The sequence below is a fragment of the Condylura cristata genome, unplaced genomic scaffold (assembly GCF_000260355.1).
Source record: "Condylura cristata isolate star-nosed mole 26May11 unplaced genomic scaffold, ConCri1.0 scaffold00004, whole genome shotgun sequence".
NCBI lineage: Eukaryota > Metazoa > Chordata > Mammalia > Eulipotyphla > Talpidae > Condylura > Condylura cristata.
Window position 1 is genome coordinate 39,644,548 of NW_004567105.1, and position 16,866 is coordinate 39,661,413.

At 34.9% G+C, this 16,866-nt stretch overlaps 1 protein-coding gene across 1 annotated transcript in view; it reads right to left on the bottom strand.

The window, feature by feature from the left end:
* Positions 1 to 4,977: 4,977 nt before the first annotated feature.
* Positions 4,978 to 16,866, bottom strand: part of ABCA13 (ATP-binding cassette, sub-family A (ABC1), member 13) — a 436,597-nt gene continuing 424,708 nt past the window's right edge. Inside the window, exons 60-62 of the mRNA XM_004676530.2 lie at positions 6,987 to 7,092; positions 5,727 to 5,864; positions 4,978 to 5,151 (exon numbers count right to left, since the gene is read on the bottom strand). Coding sequence (XP_004676587.1) covers positions 5,056 to 5,151; positions 5,727 to 5,864; positions 6,987 to 7,092 — 340 coding nt within the window. The 3' untranslated portion in view covers positions 4,978 to 5,055. The remainder of the gene's footprint in view (positions 5,152 to 5,726; positions 5,865 to 6,986; positions 7,093 to 16,866) is intronic.

A 16,866-nucleotide genomic window follows, 5' to 3' on the forward strand; every position in this document is an offset into this window, starting at 1 on the left:
CGGGCAGGAGAGGTCTGCTGTACCACGTGGTCACCTCCGGGGCAGGCAGGGATCAAACTCATGAGGAAATGGCTTTAGCTTCCCAGTGTTGTGCTTTAACCTGCTGTGCCACCAAGGAGGGTCTAAGACAGATATATTTTTAAAAAGGACTCTATGTACCAATTTCCTGATGAACATAGAAGTAAAAATCCTAAACAAAATGTCAGCATAATAAATTTAAACATATAGCAGTGGGATTTACAATAGAGTTACATGGATGGTTCAACATCTGAAAATTATTCAATGTAATATACTACATCAACAAAATAAATAGAAAAAATATACATATCAATAGATGCATAATATAAATATATGTAGAAAATACATTTCAAAAGTTTAAGAACTCATTTGTGATTAACAAAAAAAAAACTCAAACTACTGGGGTGGTTGGAACATACCTTCATATAATAAAGGCCATTTACAATAAACCTACAGTCAGCATTGCATTAATTTCTGAAAGGCTGAAAAATTTTCCTGTAAAGATATAGATGTCCACTTTCATCACTACTCTTCAACATATTACTGGAAGTCCTAAATAGAATTAGGCAAGACAAAGATATAAATGGAATAAATTGGTGAAGAAGAAGTAACACTATCATTATTTTCAGATAACATGATAATATACACAGAAAATGTTTGTCTCAAATTTAAAAAGTAAGAATAAATCCATGTGGAACTACAAAATACTCCGAACAGTCTAAACAATCTTGACAGAGAAAAGGAAGAGTGGCAGTATGACACTCCCAGGCTTCAAACTATACTAAAGAATTATAGTAATCAAAACAATATGCTACAAGAAAATAACAGACACACAAACTAATAGAATATACAATCCAGAAGTAAACCCTTATATATATGGAAAGCTAGTCTATGACAAAGACATCAAGAACATACATTGGACAAAAGAATGTCTGAGCAATCTCACATGAAAGGAAGAAAGAGGAAACGAAGGGAGAAGAAAGCAGGGCAGGAAAGAGGGTAGGAAGGGAAGAAGGAATTAGATCACCATTTCAAAAAAATTAACTCAAAATGGATAAAAGACTTGGGTGTAAGACCTGAAACCATAAAATACATAACAGGCAAAACACTCAACATTGGCTTCCGTGGTATCTTTGTATCCACAAAGGTAGGGAAAAGACAAGTAAACATAAACACATGGGACAGCAAACTAAATAGTGCCAGCACAGTAAATAAAACTATCATTAAAACGAAGGAAAAAAAAAAACCTTATGAATGTTGAAAATACATGCATATCATACACCTAAGAAAATGTTGATATTCAAAGTGTATATAGAACACTTACAACTCAACCAGTAGGTAACCAATAACATAACTTAAAATGGGCAGCAGAGGTTTGAAAACATACTTCAACAGATATATGAAAAAATGCACATCACTAATTTTCAGGGAAATGCATATCAAAACCATGATGAGATACAATCTCACACCTGTGAAAAGTTTCCCTTTATCAATTGATCAGAAACCATAGTATTAGCCAGGATATTGAGAGAATCCTTCTACAATGTTGGTGGGAGGATTACCTCATCTACACCCTGTGGAAAAATGTATTAGTCTTTATTCTGTATAGCTCTAACACAATACAGCAATTCCACACTTTGATAGCTATCCAAAGAATGCAAATATACTAAATCAAAGGGATATGTGCATCCCTATGTTCATCGCAATAGCTAAGTATAATAACGATTTACAGTACTTAAATTTGAAAAAAACCTGAGTACCCAAGGACAGAGGAGTGGATTAGAAGAATATTACATTCATATATGGATGCATATGCTCAGCTACAACAAAGATGGAATCCTGTTATTAGAGCAACATGGATGGAGCTGGTGGAATCATACTAAAAAACCAGAAGGAGCAAGGCAAAATCCAAATGGTTTTACCAATATGTGGAATATAGAGAAGCAAAACAAAGGTCAGATGAAACCAAACCTATAATAATGTCTAGGAATCTAATTAATTTCGAGTATAGATAGAAAGAATGAGGGAAGGAAACAAAGTGGAGAAGGTGCACAGTGGACCATGGTGGAGAACTTAGGTCCCTCTGTGATGGCTGTGCTGTGGTGACATGCATCGCAGGTGTCAACTATGCCTTTGAACCACATACAGTGTTGTAATTCAGTTACCTCAATTTTATGAAAAAAAAAAAGGTCAAAATGAAATAAAACAGATAAAGACAAATACCATATCTTTTTACGTCTAAGTGGAAGAAAAGAAGTATACACCGACAAATGCATTACCATAGATACAAAGAGACAGGGTTGAGGTTTAGGAGAAATGAGTGAAGGAGGTTAAGAAGCACAAAAATAAATAAATCTTAGAGATAGCATGTACAGCGGAGGTTCCACAGGCGTAATACAGAACTGCAAATCTGAAAGTTTGCCAAAAACAATGGAAATATATTATGCGATCATTTTACATTGTATACCAAAGTCAAAAATTTAACTCTGTATACAAAAACAAATATGCTATATATGAATTACACTTCAATAAGAAATGAAAAGAGATCCTCCCTAGTGGCATAACTGATTAAAGGGGAAGCTATCTACAACCACTGCGGCACTAGTTCAATCCCTGGTTAGGGAGGTGATTCACATAGAGGGGCAGACCTCTCTGCTGGCTCACTAGCTGCTCCGCTCAGCAGGTATTTCAATCAGTCGGCCTATTCTGCTCCCCACTCTGTCTCTGGTGAATCCTCTCACCCCCCACACCTCTGGCCTGTAACCCAGTGCTTGCATGCATAAATAAATAAATCTTAACAAAAGAATTTGAAATAGAATAAATTCTAATCAAAAGGTAAAGAAATGAATAAATTAAAAAATAATTACCCATTCAAGTAGAAAAAGTTGTGATTTAGCTAAATTATTCACATGCATGAGCACTAAATAGTGGATGGGGGGGTTGTGTATATGATAAGATACTTTGGTGTGATTATATACAGCTATTTTTCTAATGCACTACCCAGAAGGTAAGCTAACAAAAAACTTGAGCTCTCTAATCTTTAATATTCTAAAAAAAAAAAAAAAATACTTGTTTGGTTTATGCAGTCATGATCTTGCATGAGAATTTTTTAATACATCATCTGTTTAAATATCTGGGTAAATATAAACTATATAATAAAAGCTAGATTACCAGAACTAGAATAATCACTGTGATCTCTGTCTTATAATGTACTTTAATCAGAATGTTTTCAAAAGAAGGTATTCTTCAAAAAGTTGAGTGACCTTAAACTCAAAAATCTTAAGACAAATGTTTAAAATACCTGCATGATTTATAAATACAATGACATTTTCAACATTAACATAAGATTTGACCTTTTGGTCCAGTCTTCTGGAATATGGTGTTTTAACATTGGTTTCACATTTCTTCCTGTTTATTCTTTAAAGGCATACCTTAAACCATAAACTACAAGAACATGGCAGCTCAAAGCCTGGTAAGGAATCCCTAAAAGCATAACATAGTAGAGTAAAACTCAATTAAAATTTAACCATTTCAAGGGAAAAATTTAGAGTAGTTGTATTTCTTCCTTATTTAAATTACATTGGATCCCTAAAAATGTAAAGAAAGATTTTGGCAAAAATGTGATTATATTCCAAGGAGATTAAAGTTTATTCATCACAATATAGGCATGTTGATGTTTCATAAATTTTATTTATTGATTCAACAACAAAAACTAAACATTACAGCTTCCATTTTGATAAACTAACTAGAAATGGTGAAAAATCATACAACCCTAAATTGTAACTGTTTTAAGAATGCATACTTCATGTGATAAAGGTGGGGTATCAAAACTAACCCTGATTGACTTAATCCTTAATATTTAAAAGTATCTTGAGTATGGACTAATACGAAAAAATATTCAGATTAATTTTTGATTTAGTAAGAAATGGACAGTATTTTTCTTTGATAATGTGAAACTATTACTTAGAAACCAAATAGGATAAGGTTAAATGTTTATATGACACATTTCTTAGTCCTTTACTGAAGATTAAGAACATAGCAAAGAATATTAAGAAATACTGCAATACATAGGTAGAAGATTATGAGATAACCCCACAGATAAAGTCTTCAACCTTGATTCTGTGTCAGTCTTGAAACCCAGACTGCAGGACTTAGGTGTCAGGGATTCTAGTTCTAAACTTGGGCCTCATAATTTGCATTTCTATTACACTTTCAAGAGATTCTAATGCATTAACATGGTCAATACCACACCTTGTACACCACTTTTTTTTTAAATAATTTATAGCACAGTACTTTTTAATCCAAATTAAGAAAGAAAAAATACATCCATGTTATATTTCTTTATGAGCCTCCTAAAATTCTAATCTTAAAATTATGAAAAAAACTCTTATAAATGATACAAAGTACTCAGCCACATTTGCTGAAAGGTTGACCCAAAAGATTTTTAATTTCTACTCTTAAATTTTTTTTAATTAAAAAAAAACTGCTAATTTTTTTCATATTATACCATATATCATCAATCAGGGTTAGGAAGAGCTTGCACATACATCTTTGAATTGTTATTTAGATAAACTCAAGCCTATCTAGTTAAAAGATGACAAAATTCAAGAATAATTCTAAGTACTAATATCTATACAAATAAATTAAGCACTTTTTTTTTTAACCTTGGGAGATTGTTTCCTTAAAAGTAAAATGCAATGTTCAGAATAGACAATTTCTGACAGCTTTTCTATATATAAAATGTCTGATTAGACTCTATATTGATTCAACCTTTCTATGTTGGCCTCACCTTAGCTTAGCAAAGAGAAGAAATGTATTGGAAACATTTCACAAACGTCTACAGAAAAAAAAAAAATCAAAACAAAACAAAAAAAAACACCTTCAGTTTTCTAGCTACCAATGAACATGGTTTTCAAAATTGTAGGAATTTGACTGCCTAGGGAATGCCTTCCAGAGTTCTCATTTGCTCCTTTAATCTCTGAGCACTAGTAACAAAATATACAGTTTTATTCCTTTTAGTGCACCCTTATCTAGTGCTTAGATGGGGATGTGCTGTAGATGGTAATGGTCAGCAGATGGATGGAGAGTAGATGCTTTAGTCTGTTGCTCCTCAGAAGCAAAATTAATAAACACCTGCAAAAAAAAAAAAAGAAAAAAAAAGGGGGGGAGGTTTGGAATCAACCTATAAACACATTCAGCAATTTGTTTTCAACTCCAAACTATCAAAGCACCACCCAACTTTTTCTAAATTCTACAAGACCTTCATAATTCCTACCCATTCTGTCACCATAGTTATGTAAATCCACTAAAGGCATACTCCAAGATTGATAAACATTTCTGGACAATTATTAAATCACCTGTAATTTCCTAATGACTTTAGAATGAAGTTGTAATTATAATAAATTCCTGACTTTGCTTCCCAAAGCTAGTGATCAGCCACACTGGAGTGCCCTTCCATATGTGGATGATAAAGACAGAAGGGTAATGAACATGATCTACCTCTTCAGTGCTTGATATGCTCGAGAAGAAGTAGAAGCCCTGTTGAATTCAAACGAAACTAAACTTCATCACTTTCACTATCCTATCAGAATTTTGTGAAATCAAAGAGAAATTCATGAAGGAAATGTAATCTCAAAAATAATCTGGCTGGATTATTGGGTGTCCAAACCCTATTAAATGTAACCTGCTACATCAGTCACATACTATACCTGTTCCAAAGTTGTTTGGTTAATGGAATAATATTTGATATCCAAGAAGTTCTTATTGTTCTCTAGTACTTTGAATAGATCAGCTAAACATGCCCATCTTTTTGGCAAATGATATTCCAGTAAATTAAGGCGCTGTCCCTGGAGACCAAAAACAATGTACATCACATGATTAGCAATCAATAAACATAATTAATCACATTGTATTGGTCAATAAACCATCTCTTTTCAAAATGCATATTTAAATATTGACTTAGGTGTGAAGGTCAGTGCTGTAGTCTCCAAGAAATGCTTAATGGTGAGAATTTACCTTTGGGCATGTTTGGAAGTGGGTAAGTCACCTGTTCTGCCTCTATGTATTCTACTTTGCCACAAGCATGGTGAAGACCTTTCTAAGGGGTGATATGGTGATTGGAGACAGGCGAGAAATGGGAAGCCCCAATGGAGAAATATAGGCACAAACCCTAAAGTTCATACTTGGGCTCTGTTCCCAGATGTCCATAGCATGTGTTGAGCAACTCTTGGTGGATAAATGTTCTGAGCCTTTTTTTTCACAGCTGCAAATGAGGATAACAGTAACTCTGATAGGTCATTAAGACTGACATTGTGAATGAATCCACATATGACACAGCATTCTTCTACCTGGTAAGATTTTACTCAATGGTTCACATTGAAATAAATAAGTGACGGCTGCTTTAGAAACAATGAGATAACAGCTACAACCTCAAAAAAACTACAATAAATTGGAATCAAAAATTACCCCAAATTGTCAACAATGCTTCTTAAATGTCCATGAGCACAAGTTATTAAATAACTTAATTGTTCTCATGTCATGAAGACAACACTTCATGTGTGTAAAGGCAATATTTTGAATTGAGTTTGTAGGGAATTATGATCCTTGGCATAGGTTACTTCTTATGAAGGAAGCTAAAACTGACAGGCCTATAAACAAACAGCAATCACATGGAATACATTATTTTTGTGATTTTTCCATCCTGAAAATATTAGCTGTATAAAGGAGTTGTGCCCACAGAGACTGAGGGCCATAATATATAAGAGATTGACGGCAAGTTTGTCACCCTTTACAAGTGTCAATCAATGTCTGCTGTCTATGCTGTTTTTGGTGAGACAGTATTGCCTGTACTTTGACGAGACAAGAAAATAGGTAACATCTCAAAACAACCAAGAATTAAAACAAGAAAAAATGTGTTTATAATATTTTTAATCTGAAAACAAAGAGGCAATGTAAAATATTAGTAATACCTTGAACTGGATTCCTGGAAAATGGAGCTTCAAACAGTCAGAAATAGCACTATGTTGATTTGCTTTTTGACTGAGCCAAACTCGGACTGTGTAACCATCTCCAAACCTGAGAGTTGAATAAAATACGGAAAGGTTACTATGTTAGTGTCCTAAAGGCACTAAATTCTAATTCATTTTCATAAGGAAGCAGTGAAAGAAAGTGCTCCAAACTGTTGGGAGATTTTGAATTCTAAAATATATAAGCTAATAAATTAATGTCAACTCATTAATACAGTATAATTCAATTTATATTAACACAAAAATTTATCTTTAAAAGTAACAGACACATGGCCCTCCCTGGTGGCGCAGTGGGTTAGAGCACAATACTGAGAATCTAAAGCCACTCCCCACTCTGTCTCTGTCACCACCCCTGAGCCTCTGGCCTGTACCCCAGTTCTGTATGCACAAATAAATAAACCTTTTAAAGAAAAAGTAATAGACACATTTTGGAATCGACATCTTTACAATGGAAGAAAGAAGGTGAAATGCAAACTGTGGAAACAAAGTACTGCATTAGACAAAATCAGAAACTAGAATCTGAACTAAGAAACAATATTTCTTCAAGGAATAATTTAAATGTGAATGGGAAAGATGAGAGGAAGTGCACACATAATCTAGCCAGGGATGTTTATCACATAAAACAATGACTTCAACTCAGCAAGTCTAGGACTGTGAGGAAAGCTGTCATCTTGAAAGGCACAGTCACTAATAACATTGTGGAGACACAGGTTATAATACTGTTGGTGTCCAAGTCACCACACATGAGGGTATAGTCATATCATAGAGAAATTTCAAATGGTAACTCCAAGAATTTAAAGCTTAAAAAAGTTATTATTCTACTGGTGGATAAATTCCAAAATAATCTGTTTCAGTCATATGACTCACCCTGAAAGCACCTCCAATAATATTTTTCACAGTTATTTTCTTGCCCCTTTCCCAGATTTCACATTACCTCTGAAGTTTATGTGTAGTCCATTTTATCAAATTTATAGTTAAGGAATCATTGAGGATACTGACAAAGTATAGCAAGCTCATGCAGAGAAGCATATCCCTGGCATCTTTGATTGTTGCAGGTGAATGCTTGGGTAAGCAGAGCAGGTATGTGTTATAGTCATTCCCCTTATGCTCACCAGTATATGCCAAACACTGTACTACTGACTTATAAGAGTCATCCAACCCTATCATTACCAGATCCTGCTAAGAGGGTATGCATTTCAGCATGTCAGTTAGTAAGAGACAATGACACAGAGCGTTTACTTATTGAGCATCATACAATGCAGTTGTGTTCAGATGAGGGTTGGGTGTGATGAGAATGGAGATATAGTCCTGGACTGATGACTTTAGGACTTTGATGATATGGATTAGCTCAGTTTTGTGCTACTGACAGTGCATCCAGATGGATGGCCTGGATTTGAATCCAGTTTTTCCCTCTTGTACTAGATGACCCGAGGAAGTCAACTTTTCTAAATTCATTTATCTCATCTATAAAATGGGCTGATAGCACCAACTTCCTGGTTATCACACAGGACAGTATCTGGGACTGTTTGAGTAAATCAATAAATAGTGACTTTTAGTAACTGCATAGACTATAATCAAGATGGAAGAACACTCTGGAGTGAAGGAACTCACTTTGGGGAACTTAGAGGAAAGCAGATGAAACAATTAGAATGTGAATATGAAGCATTTAGTGTAGTAAGGAGAAAGCAAGTAGAGAATAGAAATAGACTAATAATGCCCAGGATCTCTTTCCAGGATCTGCCTATAAGATTTCTGGACAGAAAATTATAAAACATGGCATCTCCAATAACTACAACAATATCTATAGATTATCAGGTTAATTTATGATATATGTATCTAGTTTATATTAACTTTACATTTTCATTTGTTCTATAACCTACACATTTATGCCAATTACATAAATTCCATAATTGATTTAGTTATTGTGCTTTCACAAGTAGTCATTCATTAATATGTCATTCACTGGCTAACATTTCTCAAGAATTCATTATGCTTACATCATTGAACAACATTTCCCACCAGTGAAGTATGTGGGATAAACATTTAAACACTGTTTGTCATACCACATTTAGGTACCACACACACGTATATATTGCATTTAATGTTTGTGTGTGTCTGTATACATGCATGCACATATATATGTATAGGTATGCACACACATATGGGAGTATATGTCTATGTGTATAATGTGATATATATATATAATGTATATACATATAGCTATGTATATACATTATATATGTGGGTATATATGCATGTATATAATGTGATACACAAACACACATAGCTACAAGTCCCAAACATTACATTTTATACATCAAACTATAAATGTGTGTATATATTCATATATGTTGTATTTTATCAGTGCTTAAAAAAAAAGGAATGAGCAATGAATAGCAAACAAAGGCATATATCTTAAAAGTCAGACATTTCCAGAGTGCAGTGAGTAAATGAGGAAGATTTAATGCCTAAAAAATAAATGTGAGCAGCTGATGACCTCAGATTAGAAACTTCCTTATATCTCAATCCTTATGGGGACCCTGTTGATAGCAGAGAAGAGCATAAAGAACATTAGCTTTGACATTCACCCACGTTGAATAAGGCAGTTACTATATACTCTCCACATTTAATCCCAAAGGTTTTGATGTTTCCATTTTACAGAAATGAACTAAAACTGCTAATCAGGTAACTACCCAATGTCATGCAACTCCACAGTACGAGCTGGGGATAGTTTCCTGCCCTGGCCAATGAGTACCCCCTACCTTGCAGCAGTATCTTTTCAAACGGGTCATACTCATGGTATTATTTATTATTAAAGCATTCTCATCAACAGTTCATTTTACCTTTACAACCACCCTGTGTATTACCTAGAATATATGGCACTCTCTTTCTATAAAATGCAAAGTTGTGTGGTCCAAAGAAGTCTGAAGTCTCAATCACTCAGCTTGTTATTGGCAGACACAAACAAAACTGATATTCCTACTACAAACAATAACCCATCCATGGACATTTCTTTTATTATTTTAACTACAGTTAAGTTTGATTTAGAAAACTTTTTACTCATTGCATATGTAAATAATGATGACCATGAGGATTATGGATTGAATATATTAACAGAAAGAGTCTCAAATAACAAAGAGTGAACAGTGTCTGGTAACTGGCACTAGACTTCCTCTTGGGGTAGTAACTGTGCAAAGAACTTCTATAAATTCTCAATTTAAAGACAAGATGCAAAAGATTGATGATACAGCCTCATGTTAAAAATAGTTTGAATATGTTACATTTAAGATAACTTCATAGTGGCCCTCCCTGGTGGCACAGCGGGTTAAAGCACAGCATTGAGAAGCTAAAGCCACTTCTGCATAAGTTCGATTCCCACCTGCTGCCTGCCCCGAGGTGTCCATATGGCGTGGCAGACCTCTCCTGACCCACCCGTGGCTCCCCTCAGCAGTGTACTTCATCGATCTGCCTGTTCTGTTCCCCACTCTGTCTCTGGTGAACCCTCTCGCCGACCCCGAGCCTCTGGCCTGTACCCCAGTTCTGTATGCACAAATAAATAAATCTTAAAAAAAAAATGAAAACCTTATTGTTACACTATAGGATGTCACTTACTTAAATGATTCCAGTAGTAACCAATTTATAGTTCAGAGGTTGTGTCAAAGTTGCCACTAGGACAAATAACTACAACTGTTTCATAATTAAAAATCATTGAGCAGTCAAACTGCTCAGCATTGTCCATCAGGTTTTCCATGATCTGCTGAGGCCACCATCTACGGTTCTCTTCATTCAGTGGCATCTCCTCCTCCATGGATCCAATGTATATATTCAATGTTCACGTGTCAGGTCCTATTCTAGGTGAGGATGTCTTTGCCTTGAAAGAGGATCTTTCCCCTTGTGCTTTTGGGAAATCAAGTTTCCATTCCCATGCACCTAGGAGCACTGCATATCCTTCTATCACAAATGTTGTAGTGACACAAATAGTGGATAAATCCCTTCCGGCTTCTTGGGAGACCAGCTCCCATTTGATGTACACACTATTTATTACTGTTTCTTTCTTTGCCAACCAGCACAATATGCTTATATATGATTTACTTTATTATCAAGAATAATAAAAAAGGATCAATTTATTTATTTATTTATTTTGTATTTTGGGTTGGTTCAAAACAAAATAAATTGTTATTAAAGTTTATAAATGGGAAATTAAAGTGCAATAAGTCCATGTGTTCTCCTGAAGATTTTAAGGAAAAACTTGTTTAATGCCTTCTCTTAACTTCTGGTGATGCTGGCAGTCCTTGGTGTTCTTGCTTTAATGATGCCCAATAGCGATCTCTGTGGCCATTCTCAAATAGCATTCTTCTAGTGTGTATGACTATGTATTTGCTTTTGTTTTTATCACATCATTAAAAACAATTTTATTGCAGTATCATTGCTTTATAATATTAGTTTTAGGTGAATGTCATTATAAATCAGCACATGTGCTACCTTGTTAATAATACTACATTGTTAGAAAGTTAATACTGCATTAATACATCACTAGAAGTCCAATTTTATCATTTTCCACATAATTAACTCCTTTAACCCTGCTTACCCTTCCTTCTTCCCCTTTCCTATGTAGAAACCACTAACTTTGTTTAATTTTTTTTAAATATTTTGCTCAAATTTTAAAAATAATATAATGCTTTATTTTTACATCATTTTGTAACTTTTCCCATCTCAGTTGTAATCCCTGATGGCTTTTCACCACCAATTCACCTGTGTGCCATCACCATAGTCCAGTGCATCCTCCCTCCCCCATTTTAAATCCCATTTCCCATTCCACTCCATGAAATGTCACTGATATATAGTTGTTCATTATTATTATTATTTTCTCCCCTGGTCCTTTATACTCCTGTTATGAGTGAAACCATCTGGTATTTTTCCTTTTCTTTCTGGCTTATTTCAAAAAGCATCACTTCCAGCTCTATCCATGTTGTTGCAAAAGTCATATGTTTATCTTTTTTTTTTATTTCTGAGTAATATTCCATTGTGTGTATGTACCACATCTTTTGAATCCAATCATCTATTTTTGGGTATTTGGGTTGATTTCATGTCTTTCCTATTGTAAATAAATCAGCAGTATAGATGGGGATGCAGGTGTCTTTTTGAATCAGTGTTTTTGTGCCTTCTGGGTAGATACCTAGGAGTGGGATTGCTGGGCTATATAGAAGCTCATTTGTTTGTTCATTTGTTTCATTTGCATGGAAGCTATTTAGTTCATTTGTTTGTTTATTTGAAAGAGTCCTGAAGTCAAGTCAACAGGATGGGCATACAAGTGCCCTCCTCTCTACTATGATATAGTATTATTTTCCATCCAACAAGCAAGTGAGACCGATTTGTTTTCATGGACCTGAGACAAATGTTTTAACACTGGTCCCCCATCAGCCTTCCACATTTTTTGCATGATTCTAAACATTTTCTTTCTTTTCAGAATTAACCTATAATGCAGACAGACAAAAATCGACAAACTTTAAAGCTGAATATATTATAAGGGGTTTTCTATACTTCTTAATTTTCAAAGTGGCATGTCTATATTTTTTAAATTCATTTCAATTTAAAAATAAGATTGGAAGGCTCTCCCTGGTGGTGCAATTGATTAAAGTGCAGCACTATGAAGCTATGCAGGAGTTCTATCCTCAACCAGGGAGGTAAACAGCATGGTGTGGTAGACTGCTCCTGTCTTACCCCTGTTCCCCTCAGCAGTGCATTTTGGTAGATTTGTCTGTTTTGCTCCCCACTGTCTCTGGTAAATACTCTTACATCCCCCAGACCCCACCCCCACACACACCCTGCACCTCTACCTGTACAACACTTCTTGTATGCACACACACACATATTTTATAGCTTGGAATAAAACTGTAACCATTGTCCATTAAAATAAAAATTTGACACCATAGTTTCAACTACAAATAACATAAGACATTTGCTTCCAGCATGGAAGAATACAATTATGTACGTGATCTTTTGATTAACAGAAAAAAACAAGTGTCCCTAAATGTACAAAAATTACACTTAAAACTAAAGAGCAACGAGATATGACAAAGATGGCTTAAATGAGCAGATTATTTAATTTAGTTGAAAGCCACTTAAAACCATCTGCAAAAAAAAAAAAAAATAGGGCATGCATGTGTTCTTATACTCTATAGACTCCATATACAACCTTGCTGAAACTTAGTAAGAGAACATGACCCAGCATAAAAATGCTTCAAAGCAGTGTGGCTTCTTAAGGGAAATAAATTCCAAATCCTGATTATCAAAAAGAAGGACATTTCTGTGGCACCTATCCTGAGAAGAAGGGAAAAGACTCTGGGAAAGGCAAATGTCTCAGCAATTCAATAGATTCCTTTCAAAGCAGTCATTGCAACTATGTTAGAGAAATAAAGGAAACCATTATTAAGTAAGTAAAGGAAAATTTGATTGTAATGGCCCTGAAGTAGAGGATATCAATAGAGATAGAAATATCACAAGAGCCAAATGAAAATCCTAAATTAAATAGTATAATTAAAATAAAATATTCACTTAAGAAAGCCAATAATTAAATCTGTTGGGCAAAGAACTAATTAATTTTACTATATATTTCTAACTATTATGTCATTCAAAACTGGAAAAATAAAGAGCCACAGCATTTAACAGATTAACAAGACTAACAGCTGACTTTTCATCAAATTAAAATGCCAAAAGATTAACAATCTAAAGATAGAAAAAAGAGGAAAAGATTTCACCAAAAAGAAAAGAAAAAAAAATTTATCAACACAAACCTCACATGAAAGAACTGATAAAGGGATTATTATAAAGCAACAGATTAATACATACTGAGGAAATAAGCACCTAAATTACTTAACATAGGAGAAGAGAAAAATAACCAGGCGGCCCACAAGAACCAACCAGAAACCAACAGGTCACACCAATGACCCATCATATACTAACCTCAGTAAAATCCTCAAAGACAAACAAACAAAAAAAACCCAAAAACCATAAAGGAAACATAAGACATTAAAAGTGGTAGTTATTAAAAAAAAATGAGTAGGAAGCACATGTAAAAAAACGAGACAAAAGAGGGTCCTCCCTCATGTCATAGCACTGTGACAAAGTAGAAGCAGCTACTTTACAAGCTTGATGCCTGACTAGAGAGGTGTCCCACATAGCTTGGCAGACCTCTCCTGACCCACCCACTGCTCCCCTCAGCAGTGTACTTTGTCGATCCGCCTGTTCTACACCCCACTGTGTCTCTGGTGATTCCTCTCACTGTCCCTGCACCTCTGGCCTGTACCCCAGTTCTGTATGTACAAATAAATAAAGCTGAAACCAAACAAAACAAACAAACAAAAGAGACAAAACACAAACACAATAAAATGGCAATGAACATTTCTATCACAATGATAATCATAAAACTAACTCTCTAGTCAAATATTAGTGTATATGCATAGATTTTAAGATAGTTAATTTTCTGCCACTTACAAAAACTCACCTTACCTTACCAACAAAGATGTAGATGGCATTAAAAGTTGGAAGACAGTAATGCAAAAAAATGATGACAAAAAAAAAATCCAAGGGCAACTCTATTTATATCTAATAAAACAGACTTTAAATTTGGAAAGGCAATGAGATAAAGACTGATACTATATTATGATTAAGGTTCTAATATAACAAGAAATAACACTCATAAGTGTTGATGCACCAAATATTGGGGCACTAAGATACCTAGGACATACATTAATAGAAGACAGCAACAAAACCAAAGTATAAATAAAGAAAAAACTGCTTTAAGTGAGGAACTAGATCAAATAGTTTTAACAGATATGAACACTTCACTCAAAAATTGATGACCACACATATTTTTCAAGTGCACCTGCAACATTTTTCAAAGGTAGACCATGAATTTGGACACAAGGCCATCATCAAGCCACAAAGTTTGAAATTATACATAGTAGCTTCTTTGCACTTTTTACATAACAATGAACATGAAGCAAAATAAATTGTGAAAATAATTTTACTTTTAATTTCTTGAAAAAGAATTAAATACCTTACAATCAACCTAAAAAAAGGAAGCAAAAAACCTACTTAATAAGAACCATGAGATGCTATTACATGATTTAGATATAAGAAGATGTACATATAACCCAGGTTGATGGTGGGAAGACTCAATATAATTAAAATAGTTATCTCAACTAAAATTCCATACAAATTTTAAGCAATCCCTATCAAAACCCCAGCAATAATTTTAAAAGAATATGAACACAAATATGAAAAAAATTAAATACCCATTGATACATATGTAGAACCACAAAAGGCCTTGAGATACAAAATAACCTTAAAAAAAAAAAAAGAAAGAAATGGAAGCATCACATTCCTGAGTTTAAACTTTACTATAAATTAATAGTAGTAAAAACAATATGGTATTAGTGCAAAAATAACAAAGACCAGTCAAAATAACTGACAGTCCAGAAATAAATTCTCTCATACCTAGTACCTAATCTATGAGAAAACATCCATGACCATAAAATGGGGAAAGACAGTCTCTTTAATAAATGGTGCTGAGAAAACCATATACAAATGAATGAATGTAGATTACCATTAACACCATATACAAAAATAAATTCAAAATGAGTTAAAGATTTAGATGAAGCCCTGTAACAATACAATATATATAAAAAAATACAAAAAACAATAGGCAGAAGTACATAATACATAAAAGAAATTCATTGTCACCTCTAAAAAGAGACTTATATTGGGCCCTCCCAGTGGTTCAACTGGTTAAAGTAATGCACTATGAAGTTCTCTGTAGTCAGTGCATTGTGAGTTCAATCCCAGGCCAGGGAGGTGACCCACTTGGTGTGACAGACCTATCTTGCCCACCGTTCCACTCAGCAGTGTATTTCAGTACATATGCCTGTTCTGCTTCCACTCCATCTCTGATCAATTCTCTCAACGCCCCCCCACACACCACCATGCCTCTGACCTGTACCCCAGTTCTTGTATGCATAAATAAATATTTAGAAAAGAGAGAGATACATATTTTAAAAATATAATGAGATGTCACTTCATACCTAGGAGAGTGGGACATATTTGGGGAATTTTGTTTAATTTCTCTATATTTGTGAATTTTCCAGTTTTTCTCTAATTTATTTCTGTGCCCCAGCAAGCCAATTCAGCTTGCTCCCCACTTTACCTTTGGGAGTCAGAGGAGGAGCAAAGGATCTCTGAAAGAGAAAAAAGTGGGGCAGCAGGCAGGTTCAGATATTCTTGCGCAGATGGACCTGTGTTTCATATCTCTAACTCATGAAAGATTGTTGCCTGGGAAGATCTATGCATCAGATGTAGCACTTAAGGCTATGGATGAATTGTTGCTCCTGCCCCTGGTAGGACAGACACTGGCAGCTGTCAGTCACTACTGACCTGTGCCCAAGGTCTCTAAGGGGCTGATCCTCTGGCACCAACCCCTCATTGGTAGTCTACATCACTGGGCTGTACCCACATCACTGCTAGAGCTGTCTCCTGCAGTGCTATTGCCTCCAGCACTGCCAGCCCCAGCCCTGGACCACTGCTTTGTACTCCGGGGGTACTGTCTCAGCAGTGCCACCTGTTATTACCTCCAGCTGTCACTGTGAATTGAGTTGTGACCCACCATGTATTGATGTGCAAAGCCTCCAGTCTTCCATTGAAGGGGCAATGCTGTGCTGTACAAGCACATTTTAGTTGGACAACTATATGCTGGACGCTTATCAGGGGTAGGATGGATGATCATTTGTGGCCTTAAAAATACTCCTTATTTGGCCCTCCCTGGTGG